This window comes from Hippocampus zosterae, chromosome 6 (assembly GCF_025434085.1).
Source record: "Hippocampus zosterae strain Florida chromosome 6, ASM2543408v3, whole genome shotgun sequence".
NCBI lineage: Eukaryota > Metazoa > Chordata > Actinopteri > Syngnathiformes > Syngnathidae > Hippocampus > Hippocampus zosterae.
In genome coordinates this window covers 2,365,363-2,385,860 of record NC_067456.1, presented here as the reverse complement: position 1 = coordinate 2,385,860, position 20,498 = coordinate 2,365,363, and the positions used below count along the sequence as shown (strand labels likewise).

At 51.1% G+C, this 20,498-nt stretch overlaps 4 protein-coding genes across 6 annotated transcripts; 3 read left to right on the top strand and 1 right to left on the bottom strand.

Moving 5' to 3' along the window:
- The first annotated feature begins 517 nt into the window (after window positions 1–517).
- On the top strand, window positions 518–3,635 carry med27 (mediator complex subunit 27). The gene is made up of 8 exons (XM_052067928.1): window positions 518–762; window positions 1,493–1,637; window positions 1,721–1,851; window positions 1,946–2,039; window positions 2,099–2,206; window positions 2,669–2,710; window positions 2,784–2,861; window positions 2,970–3,635. Exons 1-8 carry the CDS (start codon window positions 560–562, stop codon window positions 3,102–3,104), a joined length of 936 nt encoding a protein of 311 aa, XP_051923888.1. The 5' UTR covers window positions 518–559; the 3' UTR covers window positions 3,105–3,635.
- Window positions 3,636–4,474: 839 nt separating this feature from the next.
- LOC127602063 (formin-binding protein 1-like) lies at window positions 4,475–14,865 on the top strand. Of its 3 annotated transcripts, none has more exons than XM_052067906.1 (18): window positions 4,476–4,673; window positions 6,015–6,130; window positions 6,201–6,251; window positions 6,350–6,497; window positions 6,606–6,668; window positions 7,077–7,172; window positions 9,064–9,078; window positions 9,170–9,298; window positions 9,374–9,511; window positions 9,581–9,757; window positions 9,852–10,043; window positions 10,557–10,571; window positions 10,635–10,744; window positions 11,012–11,144; window positions 13,332–13,456; window positions 13,651–13,790; window positions 13,859–14,011; window positions 14,259–14,865. In XM_052067906.1, the coding sequence occupies exons 1-18, from the start codon at window positions 4,644–4,646 to the stop codon at window positions 14,285–14,287; spliced, it is 1,860 nt and encodes a 619-aa protein (XP_051923866.1). In that variant the 5' UTR covers window positions 4,476–4,643; the 3' UTR covers window positions 14,288–14,865. The 3 variants fall into 3 exon arrangements, with proteins under 3 accessions (XP_051923864.1, XP_051923866.1, XP_051923865.1); XM_052067905.1 differs by having other exon boundaries at window positions 4,477–4,673; window positions 9,365–9,511; XM_052067904.1 differs by having other exon boundaries at window positions 4,475–4,673; window positions 9,365–9,511; window positions 10,557–10,744.
- LOC127602072 (centrosome-associated protein CEP250) lies at window positions 11,297–13,200 on the bottom strand. The gene has a single exon (XM_052067922.1). It carries the CDS (start codon window positions 12,813–12,815, stop codon window positions 11,355–11,357), a length of 1,461 nt encoding a protein of 486 aa, XP_051923882.1. The 5' UTR covers window positions 12,816–13,200; the 3' UTR covers window positions 11,297–11,354.
- An 873-nt stretch (window positions 14,866–15,738) lies between the features above and the next one.
- LOC127602071 (noelin-like) lies at window positions 15,739–19,511 on the top strand. Its single transcript, XM_052067921.1, has 6 exons — window positions 15,739–15,981; window positions 16,329–16,511; window positions 16,590–16,745; window positions 16,899–17,118; window positions 17,194–17,300; window positions 17,937–19,511. The coding sequence occupies exons 1-6, from the start codon at window positions 15,766–15,768 to the stop codon at window positions 18,597–18,599; spliced, it is 1,545 nt and encodes a 514-aa protein (XP_051923881.1). The 5' UTR covers window positions 15,739–15,765; the 3' UTR covers window positions 18,600–19,511.
- Window positions 19,512–20,498: the final 987 nt, after the last annotated feature.

The window sequence follows — 20,498 nt, the reverse complement described above, 5'->3', positions numbered from 1 at the left end:
TCCCCCCCCCCCCAGCCCCGCCTCCTTTGACTTCATCATCATTATCATTATCATCATCATCAATATCATCAGCAGCAGCAGCAGCAGTTGACTTGTCACTTTATTAGGAGCACTTCAGTCATTCTTTCCTTTTTTATTGGACCGTCTCACTCACACGTGCACGCCCGCACCCACACGCAAAAGCTCTTTAGGTTAATCTCCCTGATTAGCCCACATCTGAAGTTTTCCAGGCCTTTTTTTGATTTAACATAGCACGCCACAACAGAGCCAAATCATCCAATTACATTTATATCGAGAATCGTGATTAAACCACATTTAGGTGTTTGCTTAAAATTTCCCCCCTCAATTTATTTCAGTGGGCGTCAATTAAACATGAATTTCCATTATTCACTATTCGATAATAGTTGTATTAGTTATTTGTGTACATGTTACATTTGTAAACAAGTATTGTACAGAAATGATTTGAGATGGGGGACTTGAACGCAGCATCGGCGCTTGAACATTTCTTTGACGTCATCAGGGAGCGACAGCACCAGACGTCGACGGCGGCGACGCTAAGATGGCGGACGTGGTCAGCGTTGGTGTCAACCTGGAGGCGTTTTCCCACGCCATCAGCGGCATTCAGGCACTGCGCTCCAGCGTCACCCGCGTCTTCGAGTCGCTGAAGGACGGCATGAAGAACCGAGAGACGCTTGAGGCCCGAGAGAAGCAATTTCTCGCCGCGTTCCAGGAGAACCTGCAGGCGGTCAACAGGGATCTCAAGTCAGTCAGCCCGACTCGCTTCACGTTGCCCACTTGCCACACCTTGCACGAGCAAACGCCTCAAACGGTCTCTCCAACCACCTCATTTGTCTCGATTTCGAAAGGGAAACACACTTAAACGACCATTCAGAACAAACGTTCTCTTAGTAGTAGTTTGCAATGGAATGCAATGCAACTCCATTGACTGGTGACTGAATGATGCGTCCATCAAAGATGACATCATCGCCCCAAGATCAACTTTAGGAAACATTTTCAAGACGATTCAGTAAGCCTTAGCCATTTAAAATCGCTCGGCGTTAAGAAAGTTCCAAACGTTTCGAACTCCTTTATCTTGATTCTGTTTTCTCAAGGTTTGTAATCATTGAAATATTGAAAAGAACACCCGCAACATAACAATAACAATGATCGTTATTAGTATTACTTACGAGAGGTGTTTGATACCACTTTTTCAGACCACTCTTTGAGGACTCGCTGATACAGAGTAACAATACCTCGAGTACTTTTGATATAGCAAATTTCCTGCTCCCTGTATATTGCACTATAATTCCAAAGTAAAAAGCAAAATCCAGTCAGAGCCAACAAAGGTAAAAAAACACGGTCGCTGCATTCGGAATTAGTTCACTCATTCCTGAATCCCAGATCATGATGCAGAAAGTTTTCCTTGATGTCTTGGGAAGCATTCAAGTCCGCTTTTTCCCAGTTGTCTCTTTTGTTCTTGCCGGGGCATCAGCGAGCTGGAGCGTCTGAGCGGCCTGGTGGGCCGCCCGTCCGAGTCGCATCCCCTGCACAACAGCGGCCTCCTGAGTCTGGATCCCGTCCAGGACAAGACGCCGCTCTACTCGCAGCTGCTGCAGGCCTACAAGTGGTCCAACAAGGTGGTGGGCCCGCTTAATGTGCTGACATGCTAAGGGCGGCCGCGCCCGGCGGCTCACCGTAACGCGCGTTTTGTTGTCGGCAGCTGCAATATCACGCCGGCCTGGCCTCGAGTTTGCTGAACCAGCAATCGCTCAAGCGCTCGGCTAACCAGATGGGCGCCTCGGCCAAGCGGCGGCCCAAAGTCCAACCCAGCACCCTTGTCCTTCCTCCACAGTGAGTAGATTGTGTGAAACTGTGGAGAAACAAACGCACCCAACGTTTGACAGAATTGTTGTAAAAAAATATATATATATTTTTTTTCCCCCAGATACGTGGACGACGTGATTTCTCGGATCGGCCGAATGTTTCCCGACATGAGCATTGAACTTTTCCGCCCGAACGGAACGTCTGCCGTCCTACTGGTACGCACGCACGCGCACAATCGCACTTCCTTGCGAGCTGACGTGTCACTTCCTGTCAGGTGACGCTGGGCAAAGTGCTGAAGGCCATCATGGTCATGCGCTCGCTGTTCATCGACCGAACGTTGGTGCGGGGCTTCAACGAGAACGTTTCCGACCACGACGGCAAGGTGACACCCCACCACTTTGTGTGTGTGTGTGTGTATGACTATTCTTGTGAGGACCACTGTGATTATAAGACCAACGTAGTGAGGACATTTTTGACAAGTGAGGAGATTTAGGCCAGTCCTCACAAGTTTTTCATTCTAAAGTGTGTGTTTGTATGACTATTCTTGTGAGGACCACTGTGATTATAAGACCAACGTAGTGAGGACATTTTTGACAAGTGAGGACATTTAGGCCAGTCCTCACAAGTTTTTCATTCTGAAGTGTGTGTGCGTGTGTGCGTGTGTGTGCGTGTGTGTATGACTATTCTTGTGAGGACCACTGTGATTATAAGACCAACGTAGTGAGGACATTTTTGACAAGTGAGGAGATTTAGGCCAGTCCTCACAAGTTTTTCATTCTAAAGTGTGTGTGTGCGTGTGTGTGTGTTTTTCCTGTTTCCCCGTTGACGCTTTCCATCCCCTTAGCTGGACATCTGGACCAAGTCGCAGCATCAGGTCTTCCAGAAGGTGAGTTCGGAGTGTGGGGGGGGATGGGGCATCTCCCATCACGCAGCTACTGATTGGTGCTGTGGTTTCTTAGGTGACGGACCACGCCACCACCGCCCTGCTGCACTACCAACTTCCTCAGATGCCCGACGTCGTCGTGCGCTCCTTCATGGTCGGGAAGATATGGCATGAGTTGGATGTTTCACACGCACACGCGCGCGTGCTTGTTCGGATGCCGGTGCGTGTGTTGATGTTTGTGTGTGTGTGCGTGTGTCCGCAGACTTGGTTGAGGAGCTACATCAAGCTCTTCCAGTCTCCGTGTCAAAGATGCGGTCACTTCCTGCAGGATGGACTTCCTCCAACCTGGAGGGACTTTAGGACTTTGGAGGCCTTCCACGACACCTGCCGGATGTGACCCCCAACACACACACACACACACACACACTCGTGGCGGTGCTTTTATAGAAACGCTTTTGGCCAGGCCGCATTTGAGGCTTAAGTGGCGTTAGCGTGGGACCTCGGCCCTCTTCATGTGGTCTGCAGTCTTCATCATCTTCATCATCATCATCGTCATCCTGGAAAATGTTAAATGCTCCCCGAAGGATTTGAACGTGCGCTAATGAGGGGCATATGTGATCATCATCATCTTCATCGGTGACCTTCATGACTCATTGATGAAGGTCAATTAGGTGGCGGCGTGCTGTCGCATACGTCGCACCTGAACGCCACCTGCCCATCACACAAACCTCCCGAGACCCTCCCAGCCGAGTGGCTTTTTTTTTTTCCCTATTACTCGTAATGAACTTGAAAACCAGTTTAAGATTTTTCTTCTAGCAGGCCGCCAACACCGCCATCGAGAGATTTATTTTTACTGGAGACGGAAAAGCGCATTGTTGATAGAATAGGTTGGAAAAAGAGAGTTGCAAATAAAGTTGTGTGAAATGTTTTTGGACCGATGTTTTTCTGGTATTTGTCTCCACCTGTTGGTCGCTGTTTGCTTTGCATGCGTGCCGGGAACAAAATAGTTCAGTGTTACTTGATAACATCTTAACATTTTGACATATGATAAATTTGAACGTGTTGAATTTCAGATTCGAAATGCTCGTTTTTGCGTTCAAACCCGTTCGGTGTTGTGCGTCTTATTTTGAAATTCGGAACTCCTGAAACGTTTCTTCAACTTGATTTCTTGATGAGCAGGGTGTAGATAGCCCAGTTCCGAACTTTGAATTCTAAGACAAGAAAAGCTGAACCAGGGAAAAAAATGGCTTGAAATATTTTGTTTTGCCTTACATTATTACAACTAAATAATGTAAGATCGCTTCAAACAAATTAAGAGAGCACCCCTCAACATGAGCTTTACATTTTTTTTTTTTTGGCGTCGAATTCGAAAGTTTACCTCTCCAGATTTGTGAATGAAGAACTTGTGAAGCAAGAACCTAACTTCGGACCGGTGAAGGGAGCTACAATGACCAAGACGTGCTTTTGTCGGATCGTCCCTTAAAATCAAGGAATGGGCGGCTCGGTCTAAATCCAACTTTGAACCTGATCAACTAAATGGATCACCAAAGAGCGTGACATTGAACCTCTCATCGGCAGCAAAGTCCTTCCGTACGCAACGACATGGCATGACACTCTTTTTTTTCTTTTCGTTTTTTTTTCTTCGTCCGAGGTTGAAACCGCTGATGGTGCCGATCGACTGATTGGACGCCCGCGCGCGTCTCCTCCAGCACAATGAAGCGGCTACTGCGCATGCTCGGGCGCGCGCGCGCTTGCGCTTAGTTGGGCTTCCCCCTTGGAGACAACAAAGGCGGGGCGCGTGACCGCGTCCGCTACTACGGTTCTCGCCACTGCGCACGCGCACGTACGGACAGACGCACGGCGGCCGTGAGCGCGCACGGCAGCGGCGAGAAGAAGAAGAAGAGGAAGAGGAGGCGCTGGAGGAAGAGGAGGCGACATGAGTGTCAACTGGGGCGCGGAACTGTGGGTACGTAACGCGGATGGCGCCTGCTGGGCACCTGCGGCCGCGTGTTCGTGCGTGCGCAGGTGTCAAGCTGCCGGGCGGCGGCTCACGTCCGTTGCGCCATAGCAACACGCTCTCGTGCACGCGCGTCAGCACGTTGAAATCGTGAGGTATGTGGCGGATGACGTCACTCGTTCGGCTTTACATTCGCGACTGCAAACTAAAATACAGGTCTAGGAAATCGTCCGGTACTCTGTACTAGTCCGAATTTATGCACCAAGACCAGGTCTACAAACCGCTGGTTCTGCTTGCTAGCCCACGTGTTTGCACTAGTAAAGTCTCAGGTCAGGTCTCGTTATTGAAGTCAACGGGTACAGCTAATTACATGTCAGGTGCAGGCCCAGGTCCAGTCTTAGATGCAGGTCCTTTTTACTGGTCCTGGTCCATTTTCAAACATGTGACAGGTTTTTTGGGGGGCTCTGGACTAGTGGGTGTGAGGTTCAAGTCAAGGTGCAATGTTTAGTGTCTCACGCAAGGGTTCTGGTCTGAGGTGGCGGGTGTAGCCTGCGGTGCAGGTTTTGTCTTCTTAATGAATCAAGTTGATGAGCCCTGCGGTGTAGTCGGGGGTGCGCAGCCACGGCTCGGGGTTTTGGGGAGACGGGACCAAGTGATTGGAGATACCGATTGGAAGCGTTCGACCGATCTTTTTTTTCTCTCACAACAGTGTTTGTGCCTTGGCGCCTTGAGATACGATCTGGATTGCTCCCGTAATTACAGGCACTCGTATCTCAAATCATCTTCCCCCATTGAAAGGGATGCAAATGTCATTAATGCGTTCCAGACCCGCAAACGCGCAAGAAAAGGTCGGTATCCGGGACACGCCCCTTTTGAGCTGAGTGCTTACAGCGATGCTGAACTCAAAGAGGCAAAGGCGTCTTGCCGCGACAACCAAATAGACCAACCATAGCGGCACATTGAGCTACAACCTAGCAAAAAAAATAGATGGCACATGTATCGAAAATCACTCGAGGCGTGGCTCCGTCGTTTTACTGAATCGCGATCCGCAGTTGGGGAAATGTCGATTTCGAGAATCAGCCGATGACATGCTTCATTTCAGGTGGACTTTAAGGTCTCCCTTTTGTCAGCAAAATCAGGTGCTACTTTGCCAAGCCCACCAAAACCGCCACCTTAGCAACACGCGTCGAATTGGGTCACAAGGGGTCATTTTGCCGTGGTGTCCAGCCACGTGTCGGCATTTGTCTCGGCGGGCTTTTCCCCCCACCCCCCGTCGGTGGCGCAACGTTCGGAAGCGAGGAGTGAAAAACGGTGATGTGGGCGTTAACCAGTTGTCTGCGTTTGTGACAGGACCAGTTTGACAATCTGGAGAAACACACCAGCTGGGGCATCGACTTCCTGGAGAAGTACACCAAATTTGTCAAAGAACGAGCCGACATTGAACTCCAGTACGCCAAACAGATCAGGTGAACGATCGCACTTGCCACACTCTCTTCGGCGCTGACGTCGCCCCACGATAACGCTTGCCATTTGCAGGAGCCTGTCCAAGAAGTACCTGCCCAAGAGGAGCAAAGAAGATGACAACAGGCGAGTCAGTCATTCGGGGGACTCTTTGCAAAAAAACGTTCTTCACGTACATGCCGATAACAGACGCGTGAGCTGGGCCACGTTTGGCTTGCCTTCAGGTACACGTGGTGCGCGGCTTTCGGCGCCACCCTTCAGCAGCTGGCCGAGTTGGCGGCGCAGAGGGAGGAAGTGGCCGACACGCTCAGCTCGCAGGTCGCCGCCGACCTCGGCAGGTTCACGCAGGAGCTCAAGGCCGAAAGGAAGTCGGTCAGATGGCGCTCGCGCACGCACTAGCGCACTAGCGCACGCACGCGTACAAGCACAAGAATCACAAATGTGGACTTTTTTCTTTTTTTTTTTTTTTTTTTCCCCAAGCATTTCCAAGATGGCCGCCGTGCCCAGCAGCACATTGAAAATTCCTGGAAGCAACTGGAGTCTGTGAGTTGCATCGACTCAAAGCACATCCGCGGACACGCCTGCGCGCGCACTCGTCGACGACGCGTCGTTTCTAGCGTGTCCTTCGCGTTCTCTTAACTCATTCAGTACCGGCCAATTCTAGATCAAGTCTGAAAAGAAAACGTCATTGGGAGTGAATGAGTTAATCGCGTTAATCGCGCGATTAACTGAGTTAAGTGAGTTAATCGCGTTAATCGCGCGATTAACTCGTTCTCATTCATAACTCATCGAGTTAATCACGTCGAAATCACCTTTTGAATGACGTCCGCGGCACATTTTTCCGATCGCGGACATCGCATTCGTCGATGACGTTTCGGCCTAGCGTGTTTTCCCAGCACGCGGCGTCTGCGTGGCGCGTTTTTGACTTGCTGTACGTGTGCGGCGTTGCAGACCAAACGCCGCTTTGAGCGCGACAGCAAGGAGGCGGAGCGAGCGCAGCACATGTGCGACAGGATGGACGTGGACAACAACGTGGACGCTGAGAAGGTCTCGCCGAAGCACCACACGCTTTGCTCATTGCCGGTTCTCGCCGACGATTGCCGTTTGCTCGTCACAATCGCAGTCTTCCTCCGCTGGTTTGTTAAAAAACGCGAGGAATTTGCCACATATCATGCACAAGCAAACTCGAACAAAAAGCACATTTTGGATCAGTGAAAAGCGTCTTTGCGTCATAGAAGGCTTGCAGCTGGGCCAAATTTTTTTTTTTTTTAAATGCCGAGAGTCATCAAGCAAAAAAATCAAGTGGCCAGGAGAGGGAGGAGCATCGGTGGCACAATTTCAAGTGCGCTCATTCCGATGCGGCGGCTGGTATGCGAATGATGCGGATCAAATGTGCAAAATGTGGCAAACATTTTGCAAAAATGCCGCAATGGAATTTGAAGTCCACTATTGAGGGAGTTGACGGCAAAAAAAATATTTTTTATTTTTTTGCCATTGCTTGCCATTGTGTACCATTGGTGACAATTGTTTTCCATGGGTTAATATTCTATGATTATTATGATTGGTTACCATTTTAATAATAATAATAATAATACATTTTATTTATAAGCGCCTTTCAAGGACACTTTACAATAACAAAAAAACACAAAACAATACGGTTGAGCAGCGGCAGCCATTCTTTACCTTTGGTTGCCATTGGTTACCGTTCTTTAAGATTGTTTACAACAGGGGCGTCAAACTCGTTTTTTGTCGAGGGCCACTTTGGAGTAGCGTCTCCCCTCGGAGGGCCGTTATGATGGTGAAACCACAAAAAAAATGTTTCATCATTCATTCATTCATTCATTCATCTTCCTAACCGCTTGATCCTCATTAGGGTCGCGGGGGGTGCTGGAGCCTATCCCAGCTGTCTTCGGGCAGTAGGCGGGGGACACCCTGAATCGGTTGCCAGCCAATCGCAGGGCACACATAGACGAACAACCATTCGCACTCACACTCACACCTAGGGACAATTTAGAGTGTTCAATCAGCCTGCCATGCATGTTTTTGGAATGTGGGAGGAAATCGGAGCACCCGGAGAAAACCCACGCAGGCCCGGGGAGAACATGCAAACTCCACACAGGGAGGCCGGAGCTGGAATCGAACCCGGTACCTCTGCACTGTGAAGCCCACGTGCTAACCACTGGACTACCGGGCCGCCCTTTTTCTAGTATTCATTCATTCATTCATTCATTTTCCGAGCCGCTTGATCCTCACTAGGGTCGCGGGGGGTGCTGGAGCCGATCCCAGCTGTCTCCGGGCAGTAGGCGGGGGACACCCTGAATCGGTTGCCAGCCAATCGCAGGGCACACAGAAACGAACAACCATCCGCGCTCACACTCACACCTAGGGACAATTTAGAGTGTTCAGCCTGCCACGCATGTTTTTGGAATGTGGGAGGAAACCGGAGCACCCGGAGAAAACCCACGCAGGCCCGGGGAGAACATGCAAACTCCACACAGGGAGGCCGGAGCTGGAATCGAACCCGGTACCTCTGCACTGTGAAGCCCACGTGCTAACCACTGGACTACCGGGCCGCCATGTTTCATCATCTCTTTGCATTATGACTTGCAAACAACAATTTAATGGAATATTCGTCACGTCGACTTACTCAACTGTATGTATTTTCATTTAATCAATGAATGTTCAGATTTTGTGTAAAGAGGGGGAAAAAAATCCCTGTGTTATTTATTACACATGACAATTTGATATTTCACTCGAGTTTTGAGCAAGGATCATGCAAGTTGACGCGCGTGATTCGCTTTCGCGGGCCACATAAAATGAGGTGGCGGGCCGGATCTGGCCCCCGAGCCTTGACTTTGACACCTGTGGTTCTTTCTTGGCCACATTCAAATAATGTGAACTTTTGTTTTCTGCATGTGTGTGTGTGTGTACCTGTCAGCGCTGCTCGTTTAAGGTAAGAATTTCCTTTCATTCAACACCCGATCATGATTTGGGTTCTCCGAGCGCCGTCGTGTTACGGAGTGCGGCCTTGTTGTTCTTTTCAGGCCCGGCAGGTGGCGCAGCAAAAACAGCAAACGGCCCAAGAGTCCAAGAAGGAATATATGAGCACTTTGACTCAGTTTAACCGGGACCAGCACCAGCACTACCACACCATGGTGCCCGTCATCTACCAGGTAAAAGCGACGCTTTCGTCCGCATCGGACCGCCGGCTAAGCGCTCCAAACGCGTGCGTGTCACAGCGCATCCAGGAAATGGAGGAGCGTCGCATCGAGCGCGTGGGCTCGGCCATGCGCTCGTCGGCCGAGGCGGAGAAGAAAGCGCTTCCCGTCGTCAGCCGATGTTTGGACGCCATGATGGAAGCCGCTGAGAGTATCCAGGCCCGTACGGTGAGAGCCCCGTTTTTTCGTCTGCGGCGCTCGTCGTCGACGTCACGCCGGTCCCGACGGCTTTTTCAGGACACCCGCTCGGTGGTGCGCGCGTACAAGTCGGGCTTCGAACCGCCGGGCGACGTGGACCTGGAGGAGCACGCCGCCTCCATGAGGCGCAGCATCTCCGAGTCCAGCTACTTGGATGACCACATGGAGGGGCGCAGGCACGGCAGGAAGCTGTGGCCTTTCCTCCGCAAAAATAAAGTACGCGCCCCGCCGGCCCATCTCGCCGCGCGCGAACCCGCCCCGCCCTGCCCACCCCCCACGGTTCCATGACCCGCGACCTTTGTCCACTCAGTTGCTGAATCTGCTGTCGTCGCCTCACCAGCCTCCGCCGCCGCCGCCCGCCTCGCCGTCTCCGGGGGGCGTGGCCGGCAGCCCGCAGTCCCCTCCCCCGGCCGCCAGGGATCCCATCGCGCAGCGTTTCAATGACCTCATGACCTCCAGCTCCCGAACCAGGAAGCAGTGCCTGCGCAGCCTCAAGAGAGGAGTACTCGTTCAAATTTTTTCACAATGGCATCGCTTTACAAACACACACGCGTATCATTTGCAGAAAACTCAAAAATAAGTCTTTTATTTTTTTGAACTTTTTTTTTATTTAACCGAACCTACTTTTGTTGTTAAAACGGACATTTTTAGTGGGGTGGAGGAGACAGGTTTTTTTTTTTTTTTTTTTTTAGGACAAAGCTTTCAGAAATTAGTAAAAGCTGCCTTTACTAATTTTTAGAAATGGAAAAAAAATATTATTTTATAGTTTCAGAAGGGAATTTTTTTTTTATCGGGAATACAATTTTTTTTTGCTTCCTGAAACCGCATTGTGCAGTCTCAAGGGAGTAAGACCATGGTTGACTCATTTGCATATCAATGACATACCACTCGCATCAATAAACGGGTCGTTTACATACAGCATGAAACATGTCACCATCTCTCCATGCGTACATGAAACGTTTTGAAGGCAGTCCTAACTCCAAATATCCTTCCTTCAATGCTTCTATTTGGACAGCTGTCACTCAAACTGGTAAGTAGCACAAGCGCGAGAGGTGCCAAGCTTCGATGTCATCGATGCATGCCGTCGTTTCAGGGCTCCGCCCCCGCCGACTGCAGCCACCTTCCCGTCGAGCAACGGCGGAAAAAACTTCAGAACCGAATTCACCACATCGGACAAGAGATCCTGCGAGAGCGAGAGCAAAGGTGATGCTCGTTAGCTTAGCGTTAGCTGTAAGCGGGGGTGATGCGGAAACCTGGGCCACTTGTTGGCATAGCATTTGCCAGAAGATCAAACAAGTACAAGTTGCCGCTTCACAAGTTGCCACTTGTTAGCATTAGCTTAGCTTGAACCAGTGCAGCTTGTTAGCTTAGCATTGACGTTAGCCAGAAGATCTGAGAGCGCGGCACAGGTGATGTCACAAGTCTCTGTACGGCTTTGTTAGCTTAGCAGTCGCCGGCTGTCGTTTCCAGGGAGGCGCTGGTGAAGATGAAGGCAATGTACCATCAGAACCCGACCCTGGGGGACACCGCCGCCCTGGAGCCACGATTGGACGAAGTAAGACGGAGCCTGCACAGGCTGGAGGAGGAGCTTAGAAACAACCAGGTGAACGTCCCAACTTTACTGCTGTCTGCGCTGTGTGTGTGTGTGTGTGTGTGTGTGTGTGTTTGTATGACTATTCTTGTGAGGACCACTGTGATTATAAGACCAACGTAGTGAGGACATTTAGACCAGTCCTCACAAGTTTTTCATTCTTAAGTGTGTGTGTGTGTGTATATGTGTTGTGCCGAGTGACGGACGGGGCGTACGGGGTGTTCAAGGTCGATTGGTCCTGGCAGAAGCGAGGGGCGGAGCCATCTGCCGAAGCTGATGCGTGACGTCGTTAAGCTCCGCCTTGACCTTGGCGATCTCCAGCCGCTGCTCGTTGATGATCTTGATGAGTTCTCCGCGGCAGCGGTCCAGTTTCTGGAGCCTCTTCTGGGTCTCGGTGTCTTTCTGCTCCAGCTGGCGCCGCAGGCTCTGGGTAGTCTTCTCGAAGTGGTCCGACTGCAACTTGTTGGACTCCAAGAACTTTGCGATCTTTTCCTCGATGGTGTCCACGCAAACGTCCAGGTCGCCCGTGATGTACTTCCTCTTGAGGCTGGTGATGGCCTTGGTGAAGGTCTTTGGCCTGTTGATGAGCGAGATGGAGGTCTCCAGGTCCTCGCGGAATCTGCGTATGTACGTGTCCTTGGTGAGGAGCACGCACTCCAGATTCTTGACGCTGGCCTGGTGGGCCTTGACGCGGCCCTCGTGGAACTTGATCTTCTCAGCCAAGTCGTTGGCCTGCATCTTGGCCAGGGCCAGGTCCTTCTTGGTGACCTTGTGGGCGGCCTGCTCGATGGTGTACTCGACCCTCAGGGCCTCCATGTCGGTCTCCATGTGTCGGAGAGATTCCCTCAAGGTGGCGGCCCCTCGCTCCTCGCGCTGAAGCTGCGCGTTGACGATCTCCTTGTGCGTCTGCAGGTCGCTGATGTCGGCATTCTTGGCCTTGAGTTCTTTGCTCTTTTGCTCGTCGGACTTTTTGAGGGCTTCCTTCTTCTCCATCAGGTCGTCGGTGGTGTTGGTGAGAGCGGTCACCTTGTTGGAGAGCGCGTTCTTCTGCATTTGGATGAGTCTCATCTCCACGCCGTGGTCGTACTGCAGTTTGTCGCGGATGCCCTTCTGGGCCTCCAGCTCCTCCTGCCGCTCGCTCAGCGCCACCTGCAGTTTGCGCTTGTCCTCGGCCAGCTCCTCGGCCTGCTTGCTCATCTTGTCCATCTGAGCGTGGAGAGCGGCCGCCTGCTTGGCGAAGGCCTCGTCCTTCTCGCGCATCTTCTCCTTCCACTCGTCTTCCACCTTCTGAAGTTGCTCACTGTGCTTCTGAGCCTGGGCTTCCAGGTTCTTCTCCCAAGTGACCAGCGCCGCCTCCAGCTCGCCGATCTTCCCCTCCAGCTGGCCCTGAACCACTTTCAAGTCTTTGGCCTCCGATTGTATGAGGCACTTCCTCTGCTCCAGGGAGAAGATCTGCGCTTTATGGACTCTCACCTGGGTCATCAGCTCCTCCTCCTCCTTGCTGGCCGCATCCAGTTTTTCCTGCAGCGCCCGGTTCTGGGACTCCAGAGCCTCCACCTTATTGTCGTGGCTCAGTCGGTCGCTCTGCCACAGCTTTTTGAACTCATCCTGCTTCTGGACCAACCTCCTGATCTTCCAGTTCACCTCCTTCCTCGAGTCCGGGCTTTGGTTCGAGTTAGACATGGCTGCGTCCGAGTTGCCGAAGACCCGCGTAGTCGTCGATGGCCAAACCTTTGGCCAATTTCATCAGTCCGTGCTGGAAACCCGTGGATAGATAACCTACGAAGATTTGTTGAGTCTGCGTGGTCCAACGCTGTGAAGATTCGATAGGTAGTCCAGTTTTGTGGAGATTTCCTGAGCGGGCGTTAAGCCGTGGATGAGATTTGCCGAGTCGGCGGTCGTAAAATATGAAAATCAGTCGGCGCTCAAATTTTCAGCCAATTTCCCCCCCGAGTCAACACTCGGCAACAGTCGGGGCGTGAAGATTTCTCGAGTCGCCGCCCGCGACCACCTGCGATGTTCCCACAAAGGCGGCCATCTTTGATGATGCGGCGGACTGTGATGAGGTCACTGATATGGTGACTGTGAAGATGTCATTGCGCGGTGAAGCGCACGAGCTCGTCTGTCTGTGATGTCGCTCAAGCGACGATGTCGATTTTTTATTTTTATTTTTTAAATATGCGGGTGCGTGTGTTTCAGGCGTGGCTGGCGGAGGCTGAGCAGGGCGTGAGCGCGTGTCCTCCGCCTTCCCACTTTACCACTGACCCGTCCGCACCGGGAACTTTGAAACAGATCAACACCACAAGTCCGGACAGCAGAGAAAGGTAGTCAACTACTTCTCATTCTTTCTTTCTTTCTTGTGTCATAAAACTAATGCTAAATCTAAACACATCTAAAACATTGTCATTGTCATTCGACCTGGCGTTCTTCTCATCGTCCTCGGCCGCTTATTTCTTCCTTCTCCTCGCTCTCGTCATTTTGTTTGCTGGTGTTTTGCGACGGCTTGTGATCTTTGCAGTCCCGACGGCAGCTACACGGAAGATCCCGGCGCCGAGATCCACTTCTCCAAATCCCGAAGCTCCGACTTTGACGATGACTTTGACGACGATGAGCCGCTGCCCAGCATCGGAACCTGCAAGTCGCTTTACCCCTTCCGAGGTAGCCCACGACCACTATGACGATGGTGACCTTGATGATGATGATGTCATGATGTCATGATGTCACAGGCCAAAACGAGGGCACGTTGTCCATGTGCGAGGGGGAACTTCTGAGTGTGGTGGAGGAGGACAAAGGTGACGGCTGGACACGCGTGCGTAGGAACCCAAACGAAGAAGGATACGTGCCCACCTCCTACATCAAAGTCTTCATAGAGGCCAAAGGTCAATGCCCCAAAACAATCATGACAGCCGCTAACACTAATGCCAGACCATAATTATTATCACCAGAGCTTCTTGAGCATCTTGATAATTTGTGTGTGTGTGTGTGTGTTTGTATGACTATTCTTGTGAGGACCACTGTGATTATAAGACCAACGTAGTGAGGACATTTTTGACAAGTGAGGACATTTAGGCCAGTCCTCACAAGTTTTTCATTCTAAAGTGTGTGTGTGTGTGTTTGTGTGTGTAGGCTTTGTACAGACGAGTCGCCTGGTGTGAAGACAACGTGTGGAAACAGGAATTGAGTTTGTTCAAGACACCAGATGGCGACGCCATCCTCTTCATCTAACACCTTCGCTGTGTTGCCTTGGTAACCATCACCGTGGTCAAGGGGGTCTCCATGGTAACCGTAGAAGGCCACAATCTGTCACTTTTGGAGTACACATACACACACGCACACACACACACGCATGCCTGCTGGTCTGGGTTCTGTCGAGGAAAGCAAAAGCAAACAAAAGTCGCGTGTGCGTGCGTTCTTCCTCTTCGGCCACACAAGGCGCTCCTTCTGATGTTAACGCTGAACTTTTATTTTGAAAAATTGATATAGGATGATGGAACTTAAAAGAAAGCCTTCAAAATAAAATGCCCCGTTTTGAAGTTAGAATATTAGGAACAGCTCAGTCATGTGACTGTGTAACTATGGACTCCCCTGCAAGGCGCCGCCTCAATATTTTACCTCACCCCTCCCTCATTGTTGTCGTGGTTGTGTTAGATGTGAACGTCTTTTTTTTTTTTTACTCTGACACGCCACTTCCTGTATGTGCCCTATTTCAAAATAAAAGACCTAGATTAAGCCTGATTTCATGTGACTGCTTTTATTGTGAAGGTTTGCTCTCACTTAGCGGCCCGGTAGTCCAGTGGTTAGCACGTCGGCTTCACAGTGCAGAGGTACCGGGTTCGATTCCAGCTCCGGCCTCCCTGTGTGGAGTTTGCATGTTCTCCCCGGGCCTGCGTGGGTTTTCTCCGGGTGCTCCGGTTTCCTCCCACATTCCAAAAACATGCATGGCAGGCTGATTGAACACTCTAAATTGTCCCTAGGTGTGAGTGTGAGTGCGAATGGTTGTTCGTTTCTGTGTGCCCTGCGATTGGCTGGCAACCGATTCAGGGTGTCCCCCGCCTACTGCCCGAGACAGCTGGGATAGGCTCCAGCACCCCCCGCGACCCTAGTGAGGATCAAGCGGCTTGGAAGATGAATGAATGAATGCTCTCACTTAGGTCACCTGGCACCGATAACGTCATTTTTGAGATCCAATAGTATGACCAAATTGCTAACGATGCTAATGCTAATATTTATATTGAACCAATGAGGTGTCACACATCACTTTATTGACTTCCTTGATTGGACTGAACTTTGTGTGTCTGCAATTATTCGTGCCTGTGTGTGTGCGTGTGTGTGTGTGTGTGTGTGTGTCTGCGTCCATCGGCTTGAATGTGTGCATCCTTCTGGAAGGATCACTCAGCGGTTGCTGTGGAGACAGCCTCCTTCCTGCGCGCGTGTGTGGGAAGCTTTTGATGAGGAGACGAGTTGTCACTGCTGCAGGCGATACGAACACACACACACACACACTTTAGAATGAAAAACTTGTGAGGACTGGCCTAAATGTCCTCACTTGTCAAAAATGTCCTCACTACGTTGGTCTTATAATCACAGTGGTCCTCACAAGAATAGTCATACAAACACACACACACACAGCACGATGGATGGTGACTCCTCCCCCAATTGTCACACAATGACATCATCACACGCACATTCGCGCACAGCGTGTAGGACGTGTCGAGAGTGGGCCGGCCGCGGCGACGGAGCTGAAAGAAGCAAAGAAGAAAGGACGAAAGAAGGCAGGATGGAGTCCGAAGAAGAGAATGCGGTCAAGTCCTTTCTGCTCATCCTTCTCCTCGCTGCCTCCTTCACGCCGGTACGCCACGTCTGTGCACCCTTTTCGCTCTTTTCCTCACACGCACGTCTTCCTACATACCTCTCTCTGTCACATCAACAGAAACACACCCTAAACATCGGTCTCACACACCGCCACGCGTTTCTTTAAAATATTTATGTGTCTCACATAAGTATGCGTGTAGACACGCGCATCGTGAAAGCGTTCTTGGCAGCCACACCTCTTGTGCACTTGATGTGTGTATTTTTAGAAATGTGCCGCTTTTTCTCACACACACACACAACACGATCGTGTTCATCTGCAGTGCACTGAACGTGTTTATTTTGAGGAGTGTGAACCTCTTTTTTTTTTCTCTTTCACACATACAGGTGGGTCCGGCGGCCCCCCAGGGTCGCGAGGGTCCCGATGGGGGTCAGGAGCGGGACGGCTGGCAGGTGTTCAGCTCGGCCCAGGACTCGGGAGGCGGTTGCGTGTGCACGGTGCTCACCCCCCTCAACGGTGCCTGCTCCCGAGACGCTCGCAGCAAGCAAGTGCGACATCTGCTGGACAAGGTGAGAAAAACACAAGCACGCGCTTCGACAAAGCAACGTTACCACGGACGGGGGGGTGGGGGGGGCTGACGGTCGCAGGTGCAGAACATGAGCCGCTCCATCGAGGAATTGGAGCGGCGCAGTCGCCAGGACATCGGGGTGGTGGAGAAGATGGAGGTGGAGCTTAGAGGCCTGGAGAACAAGTTCAAAGAGGTGGAGGCGGGGCATGAGAGCAGCAGGGCCAGGCACTACCAGGTAAGCACGCCTGCAAACACGTGCACGTTACCTCACTTTACGCTACGTTAGTTGACGTTTTACTGAGCGCAATAGTTACAAAAAAAACGTCAATTTATTTTTAATTATTCCCCTCAATGCTAAATGAGTTTACCTTACCATGTCTCGGTTCAGGCCATGAAGGCCAAGATGGAGGAGCTGCGTCCGCTCATCCCACTGTTGGAAGCCTACAAGGCCGACGCCCTTTTGGTGCGACGCTTTAAGGAGGAGGCAGCCAATGTGACGGCGACGCTGGCCGAGTTGCACGAGCGAGTGGCCCCCGTGGACTACCAGGACCTGAACGCTCGCGTGGCCGGCCTGGAGGACCGCCTGCGCGCCTGCATGCAGCGCCTTGGTGAGCGAATCAGCTAAGGTACCTTAGCGTAGCGGTTGCCTACCCGCTTCTGATCAGCTTCCCATTGCCTTCCAGCTTGTGGGAAGCTAACGAGAATAGCCGAGCCCGTCACCATTAAGACCTCCGGGTCCAGGTTCGGTTCCTGGATGACGGACCCGCTGGCGCCCGCCGGAGACAACAGAGTAAGTCGGGAGAAGCTTTCTACCAATTCTTTTGGCCCTTTATAACAATGACAGTTTTGGTCTTCTTCGTGAGTTAGCTCACATGATAGCCAATGATATGCTAGCATGTATGGTGGCCCAGTAGTCCAGTGGTTAGCACGTGGGCTTCACAGTGCAGAGGTACCGGGTTCGATTCCAGCTCCGGCCTCCCTGTGTGGAGTTTGCATGTTCTCGCCGGGCCTGCGTGGGTTTTCTCCGGGTGCTCCGGTTTCCTCCCAAATTCCAAAAACATGCGTGGCAGGCTGATTGAACACATGAAATTGTCACTAGGTGTGAGTGTGAGTGCAAATGGTTGTTCGTCTCTGTGTGCCCTGCGATTGGTTGGCAACCAATTCAGGGTGTCCCCCGCCTACTGCCCGAAGACAGCTGGGATAGGCTCCAGCACCGCCCGCGACCCTAGTGAGGATCAAGCGGTTAGGAAGATGAATGAATGAATGCTAGCATGTTAGCATAGCAGCGTGCTAATTGTCAGTTAGACACGAGTGTGTGTGTGTGTTGGGGTATCACATGACCATGTCGGCATGTTAGCACGCGTTAGCCTCGCGTACTCAGTGAGCAGCTAAGCAGGGCGATCCGCCATTTGTGTGCGCGTCGCAGGTGTGGTACATGGACGGCTATCACAACAACCGCTTCGTCCGCGAGTACGAGTCGCTGTCGGCCTTCATGACAACGGACAACTTCACGTCGCACCGCCTGCCTCACCCCTGGTCCGGGACGGGCCAGGTGGTCCTGAACGGCTCGCTGTACTTCAACAAGTTCCAGAGTCACACGCTGATCAAATTCGACCTGAAGTCGTCGCTTATCAGCCGCTCCCGCCAGCTGGACTTTGCCGGCTACAACAACATGTATCACTACTCGTGGGGCGGCCACTCCGACATCGACCTGATGGTGGACGAGGGCGGTCTGTGGGCTGTCTATGCCACCAATCAGAACGCCGGCAACATCGTGCTGAGCCAGCTGGATCCCGAAAGCCTCCGCGTGCTCCGCAGCTGGACCACCAACCACCCCAAACGCAGCGCCGGCGAGGCCTTCATGGTGTGCGGCACGCTCTACGTCACCAACGGCTACTCGGGCGCCACCAAGGTCTACTACGCCTTCTCCACCAACTCGTCCACGTACGAGTACATCGACGTGCCCCTCGCCAACACATACGGCCACATCTCCATGCTGGACTACAACCCGCGCGACAGGGCGCTCTATGCCTGGAACAACGGCCGACAGCTCCTCTACAATGTCACGCTTTACCACATCATACAGTGACGGCGTCAGGAGGCTTCATCGGGACGTCGTCAAATCGTCTTGTCTTTGTCCTTACATTATGGTACGGCCACGATGTTGTGACGTTGCATCGTTGCGGCGTCGCGACACGACATCGTAATGACATCGTAACGACATTGTAATGACATCGTAATGACATCATAGCATAACATCATCGCGATGCTTCAACATGGCGGCGTTACATTCGCGCAGGGTCACAATATGATGACGTTCCATCGCCGCAATGCCAGGACATCATCCCGCTTTGTGATGTCATGCCATCGTAAGATGATGTCATCACTGCGTCATGACATGACATGGGCAAGGCGTCGTGACATTTTGACATTGCCGTGACACCACTGAGGCTGTAACGTTATTTTTGGAATGTTTGGTTCGTTTTTATTTAACACGCCATCTTGTCGCACACTACCACATCATACAATGACATAATTACACATCATGATATGACATCATCAGCCAAAATCAGCTTGGACAGGCCGCAGCATGTCCTCGATTTGATGCTTTTCAAGAATTCGAATAACCTCGGCTCATCAGACCATCGCCTTATAAGACGCGAAGTCATGATGTCATACCCCATAAACATTTGTCATGTCATCATTTTGTAGTTTTTGTAAACACATGAGGTCACGTGACTGATTTGGTCATGTTAGCATGCCAGCTAGCAGCAATACTATTTTCTATCGTCCCTTTGCCAAGTGGAACGTGACGTCAACTTTACGTACACACACTCAAACTCGCTTCACACACAGGGGTCAGGTGTTTGATGCACGAGTGCACATTTAGACACGTACACACAGACTTACAAGTAAACACGCGTATACACACGGTGGACTTACTGGAAAATACAGGAAGTTAATTAATAATAAAAAAATTAAATACGGGCCTCTTTTTGTATTCGTCTTGACAGTTACTTGTCAGTTGCCAATTACTTGTCAACCGGCTTTAAAGGACACTTGATTTTTGGATAGGTGGTGAAGGGAGTCCCGAGTAGAGGTGAACTTTGGGGAAAAATTAAGTCAAGCTAACCCTTAAAGGTTTAAATTTAATATATGAGCAATTCGTTTTACAAAAAGCCTCTCGGGACGTATCGTTTTAGGCCATCTTGGTGACATGAAAGAAAATAGACAGATGTGACAGCAGAAAATGCACTTAGGCTGCCATTTTCTTGCTCTTTTAAGTCATCTGCAGGTCATGGAAAGGGGAACCATTTTGTGATGTTTTAATAGGTTTAAATGGACCTAAGTAGAGATATCCACATACATTTGTTTTGACAATGAATTTGAATGGACAAATACGCTCCTCCGGTCCCTCCCGTCTGCGTTCTGAAAATTTTAACAATCCACGTTGTTGATTTTGTAAGAAAAGGGTGATGTGGAGCTGCTGTTTCCATGGTAACGGTCAGGAAACCGATCGGACCGGGCGGCACCAATCGTCAAGGAAACGTCGTCTCTGCACATTACGCTGGCTTGTGGCGGACACGTGATAATTGTGCAATTGAATTTTATCATAATCACGGTTTCAGAGTGAAATAAAAGGAGCGTGGAATTGGGAATGCTCTGGTGTGCACGGAGCCAGCCTCAGTGCTAGCAAGTGCTAGCATCGAGCAAGTTAGGGAGGGTCAAGCAATCGTCTTTATGTGAGCGAGCCACGGTGAAACAAAACATCAACTAATCAAAAGACTAAAGGAAGCAAATCGTATGGAAGGACGTAGGCGGAAAATTGCAACAACAGTGTATGCACCAATGTTGGGTGAGAAACGAGAGCAGAGGAGGCATACGCCGGAGGCGCAGACTGAATAGAATTTGACTTATTTGCGAAACAGTACGCCTGTCATGGTCACCAAGACATTTCCTCGGGGAAGTAAATGGTACAGTCGTGAAA